The 5870-nt window shown below is 43.3% G+C and overlaps 1 protein-coding gene across 1 annotated transcript in view; it reads right to left on the reverse strand.

Annotated features, from left to right (window-relative positions):
- Nucleotides 1-643: 643 nt before the first annotated feature.
- The window catches only part of evlb (Enah/Vasp-like b), a gene marked incomplete at its 3' end in the record, with an annotated part of 47868 nt that continues 42641 nt past the window's right edge, over nt 644-5870 (reverse strand). Inside the window, exons 7-13 of the mRNA XM_083642834.1 lie at nt 5183-5283; nt 4862-4901; nt 4484-4535; nt 2142-2202; nt 1953-2013; nt 1698-1755; nt 644-681 (exon numbers count right to left, since the gene is read on the reverse strand). Coding sequence (XP_083498960.1) covers nt 644-681; nt 1698-1755; nt 1953-2013; nt 2142-2202; nt 4484-4535; nt 4862-4901; nt 5183-5283 — 411 coding nt within the window. The remainder of the gene's footprint in view (nt 682-1697; nt 1756-1952; nt 2014-2141; nt 2203-4483; nt 4536-4861; nt 4902-5182; nt 5284-5870) is intronic.

Raw genomic sequence — 5870 nt, forward strand, 5'->3', positions numbered from 1 at the left:
CCATTGTACTCACTAATCTACTACTACTCATATTAACATCATTACATTGACAATGATAAAAATGATAGTAATAATAATGAAAATGATAGCAATAATAACACAATTTTAAAACAACTTCTGAAAAGAAGGGGTGGGGGGGCGGGTGGGAAACATTAGAATTTGATCCATTTTCCTTTAGGCCGAGGTCAGAGGAGCAAACTGAGCGAACAGACAGACAGAGACTTTAACCCATTGATACCTGATGCAGCATTTGTGTGTGTATCCCTTTAAGACCGCGAACCGCGTTAACGCGGTTCGCGGTCTTAAAGGGATACGCACACAAATGAGGGATATACACACAAATGCTGCATCAGGTATCAATGGGTTAAAGAAATCAGAGTAATCAGTGCGAGAATGAGAATGTGTGCCCCGTTCACATTTTCCTCTCCAAACAAAAAAACCAAACCAAAATGTTAAAGAGACATTTCTGCAGTGCCGCAGCGACGTCGCCACACACCACCGCAGCACAAACAGAACGAGCAAGATGTCACAGTTTGGGGGCCTCCGTTCCGTTCCTGACTCCTCTTCCTCCGGGCCGCAGCAGCTGCTGCTGCAGGGGCGATGCTTCCAAAAGGTGGGGGCGCGTCGGGGGAGCTCTGAAACATTATGTCGTGCTAATTCTACTGAGTTCATGTCTAATGGCTGCAGGAGACAGACAGACAGACAGACAGACAGACAGAGAGAGAGAGATAGACAGAGAGAGACAGACAGACAGACAGACAGAGAGAGAGAGAGAGACAGAGAGAGAGACAGACAGACAGAGACAGAGAGAGAGACAGACAGATAGAGACAGAGAGAGAGACAGACAGACAGAGACAGAGAGACAGACAGAGAGAGAGACAGACAGATAGAGACAGACAGACAGACAGAGAGAGAGAGACAGACAGAGAGAGACAGACAGACAGACGGAGACAGACAGACAGAGAGAGAGAAAGACAGACAGAGACAGACAGACAGAGACAAACAGACAGACAGACAGACAGACAGAGAGAGAGAGACAGACAGAGAGAGACAGACAGACAGAGACAGACAGACAGACAGACAGAGAGAGAGAGACAGACAGACAGACAAGAGAGAGAGTTAAGGTGATGATTCAACCTCAGGGGACAGAAAGGACATATTGCATTCAATGGGCATGTACATTGACAATTACGACAAAATGTAAATAACAAACATGGCAAGACTTAAACATGTGGCATGGTCACAATGTTAAAATTTTATCTGTAAAGTAAATAATGTAATAACTGGTCAAAAATGTAATAAAATATCCCTCATGGGTTAAAAATGTAATTTGTGTATTAATTTGACATAAAAATGTATTGTGAGCTTTGCCTCATAGAATCAAAGTTTTCCAGGAGCAGGTTGTTCACTAATCTAAAGAGTCGGGACTTTGACATTTGACTCGACTCTGACAAAACCTTCCCATGCAGGTCAATCAGTGTTCAGGCTGCATTTATTCACTATTCAGTTGTCTTGTCTGTCTAAATCTCCGGTGCCACCTAGTGGTTGCAGCTCATCTCAACTACATTTTCTCCTCTCCTATTTGCGGTCTTCCATTTGATCATTTCCAGATGAAGTTAACGCAAATTAGAAGAGAGAGAAACAATGATCCAACACAAATGGCCTGGTTCTGTGTGTGTAGAGGAAAGAGAACGTACCATCGATGATCTCGTCCTTCACTTTGTGCAATTCACGGACAACCTCTTCCAAGATTTCCTGGTGAAACACAGCAAAGCATCATCATCGTCCATAACGGATGTCAAACATATTTGCAGATTTTGTCAGGCAAATTCATTTTTGGAGTCGTGAAAACAAGGTGGTCAAACTGGCAAATAGATGAAAAGACATGTGAACCATATAGCCAACTGACTTTGGGTAAATGTGCAGTTATTACTATATATGTGTTCCTTTACCTGTTTCATTCTATCCAGGTCTACGCCGTCTGTGTCACTGCTACTTCCCACAGGTCGTACCCTACATCATAAGAAAAAAAATCACATTATATTAGAATTATTCTATTATTATTATTATTATTATTATTTCTATTGCTGTTATTGACTCCACAGACATGTTTAAAATGTCGTGGTGCTTCCAGCTCTCACCTTGAAACCAGCAATGACCTCTCAGCTGAGTTCGCTCGGTCCCACGGCTTCTTTGCGCCATCTACAGGACAGAGCAGGGCACAACGTTGGGCACAAACAGCAAGGCTCCACTCACTGACATCTCCAAGGAGAAGATCCCGCATTCTTATTTGATCAATATGAATGTGGGATCATTCATATTTCTCACTGGGGACTGTGACTCAAAAAACTAAGGACATTGGCTTTGGTGAAATGCAAGCATGAGTTTGGTAAATTGTAGAAGAAAAGAGAATGGCCCCAGAATGTATCTCTGTTAAAAGGAGAAATCCACCAGCGGACACTCTTACACTGTTGGGCTACGTTCACACAGCCATCCTTAGTGCTTGAATCTAATCTTCTCCCCCCTAAGTGACTCAGGTCAGCCTTTTTCATGACTGTGTGAACAGTAGCCTACAAGTCACATTGAAAGTTACTTTTTTAAAGACGACCTGGGCTACTTTTCAAATGTGGAAAAACATCAGATGCGGATCTGATGTTTTGGAATGTGACTCCGGTGTGAACAGACATCTGGCTCATATCTGACTTAATGCTTCAATGTGACTTTTACATCATTCCAGAGCGACATTCGTCACTATTCTGCGCTGGCGGGAGGAGGGAGAACGAAGCGGGCAGATTGTGATTACAAACATGGAGGACAGCTGTGAGGGAGCTAATCAGTGGAGGGACAGTGAGGTTTTATACCTTATAAGTATTAGCAAGAAGTAGCAGCTATTGCTCCACAGAAAGCCATTATTAAAATTGTGTCTCTCTTTCTCCTCTTCCTCGCTATCATCTGCTCCCGTATTCGCTGGTTTCCACTGCACAATAACTTGTAAATTAAACCATAAACAACAGATGAAACAACATCGTCAGCTACCGCCATGTTTACTGCCGTCTTCTTCTGGGTTTACATAGAACAGCAGCGTGCTGCGTGTGACGTTATTGTTGTTCTTCTGCGCATGCGGGTCACTTCAGGTCCGCGATCCTGTTCACACCGGAGTCTGATATGGGCCACTTTTAAAAAGTCTGTGTGAACAGCCACACAAAAAATCAGATGTGAGCAACAAATCAGCACTAAGGTTTGCTGTGTGAACGTAGCCTTAGATACTGTATCATTGATTTATGTTGTTCGCTGCTTTCCAGGAGTTCTTGTGTGATGTAGTGTTCTGATTTACTACTTTTGGTATATCCACTTTCTCTCGTCTTGCCTCTTCTTCTTCTTCTACTCCACTTAGTGATTTGTGGCTTCGATAGGTGCAGAGAGCGATAGCGATAGCGGAGGAGAAAAAGTGTCACACCTCTTACTAAAAATGCATTAGACCCTGTGTGGCTGCATTGGACTGTGCATCATATCGAAGCTGCTCTCAGTGGAGAAACTGCAGCTATCTCTGCTTCTTCTGGGATGGACTTCTCCCTGTATGATTGTCAGTGGAGAAACTGCAGCTATCTCTGCTTCTTCTGGGATGGACTTCTCCCTGTATGATTGTCAGTGGAGAAACTGCAGCTATCTCTGCTTCTTCTGGGATGGACTTCTCCCTGTATGATTGTCAGTGGAGAAACTGCAGCTATCTCTGCTTCTCCTGGGATGGACTTCTCCCTGTATGATTGTCAGTGGAGAAACTGCAGCTATCTCTGCTTCTTCTGGGATGGACTTCTCCCTGTATGATTGTCAGTGGAGAAACTGCAGCTATCTCTGCTTCTTCTGGGATGGACTTCTCCCTGTATGACTGTCAGACGTCAGTCTAAAATGGCGAGCGTAGAAAGAAGCACTCACACTCTGATCCTGAGAGACTGACGCACACCAAATGTACCAATGTTGGTGTAGCATTCTCCCTATCTTCTCTGTATGTATGTATTCTATATATACATTCTTACATAAATATACATCGGTATAGAGACTGTATCAACAACACCAAAAATCATTCTCCATTTTCTATGGAGTCTGCCTCAAGGACCTCCACAGCACAGTGAGGCTCACCCTATTTATTATACAGTCTATGGGCTCACCTCTATCAAAGTCTGGTGTTAAACCAGTCAAAGACCTGGGCCTGAGAGAATTGAATGTTTGCTTGTGCCTATGGTTTGCTGTTTGCTGAGCCTACAGGAGACTCCCATCCCATACATAATACATTGTGCTTTGTGTGTGTGTGTGTGTGTGTGTGTGTGTGTGTGTGTGTGTGTGTGTGTGTGTGTGTGTGATGGCGCTTGTGTGTGTGTGTGTGTGTGTGTGTGTGTGTGTGTGTGTGTGTGTGTGTGTGTGTGATGGCGCTTGTGTGTGTGTGTGTGTGTGTGTGTGTGACGGCGCGTGTGTGTGGTTTTCTCACCTGTGGCATTCTGTCCACTCCGAGTGCTGGGTGAAGGAGAATTTGGGTCATCCTGGAGGAAAGCATGAGAATAAACAGCATCAGCACCACTGTCATCACCATCACCTTCACCATCATCATCATCATCATCAATTTGTTTTGTGGTATTATGTTTTTTTTTTAATCAAGTAAAGGTTTCTCTTCTGTGTGTTTTTTTTTTAAATCATTGCAATATGTCAAGTTCAATCAAGTTTTTATCACTTTATGATTTATGTTTTTTCTTTATGTTTTATCAATATGCAAATAAATTAAAAATATAATAAAATAGTACTAATCCTCATCACGCCCATCATTCTAAGCACCACCAAACAGCCTCCTCCTCCTGCAAGTTTCACTCACATTTTGGCTGTCCTCAGGCTTCTCTGAAGCTGCTTTCCTTCTGGGGGCAAGAAGAGGCCTCAAGTAAGAACCAAGCATTTGCTGATTCATTCAAGCCAAATCAGATCAACAGTGATAACCAGTGCAATGATCACGGATGAGTCAGTCACACACTGTGTGTTGAATACAGGGTTCAGTCTAGGTGTAATGTGGCTATAGGAATACAGGGTTCAGTCTACGCGTAATGTGGCTATAGGAATACAGGGTTCAGTCTACGCGTAATGTGGCTATAGGGAATCCATGGGAAATGGCTTTGAGGCTTCCTTGACTCAATGCTCTGACCTTCGCGCCAACAGAGCGTTCATCTCCTCCATCAGTCCTCCGCTCCCTCCACTTGTTCGGTTGGCCTCGTTTTTGGTGCCTGAAGAGGAGCTGTCCTCAGGCTGTGAGGAGAGCAGATCAATGTGTGGATGAGTTGAGTTGAGTTGATTAGTTTATTTGACAGGGAGCATATACAATAAGACATTAATCCCCATAGGGGAAGAGATGCATTGTAACAGATTTAGCCATAGGCTAATTTCCATCTGGAGTCCCTGGGCAGGTGGATTCAGAAGCCATTCAGAGTTAAGAAAACTCAATAAAATACATAAAGTGAAAACATGCAATATCTTACTGAGCAAAAAGAAGGACCTGCAATTAAACAGGTAAACAGGTAAACAGGTAAACAGGTACACATTCAAGGTTGGAAAGTTTTTTATGTTACTGGGTAACTTATTCCACTCCTTTATTGCTTTAAAGGAGAAAGCAGTCTGGGCGAATACAGACTTTCTCAGAGGAACGTTACAGTCCCCTCTCGATGCAGACCTTAGTGCTCTAGTTCTTCTCATCTCAGAGCAGGACTGTACATAGGTTTGCAATGGTGGAGGGGCAGCATTGTGGAGTATTTTATCAATTAAACAGAGGTCAAACAACGTAATTAAATAATCAAGGTATGAAGGAGGGACCCTCCTTCATTTAGCTGCATATCATT

Source organism: Poromitra crassiceps, assembly GCF_964638095.1.
Source record: "Poromitra crassiceps genome assembly, chromosome: 9".
NCBI classification, from domain to species: Eukaryota; Metazoa; Chordata; class Actinopteri; order Beryciformes; family Melamphaidae; genus Poromitra; species Poromitra crassiceps.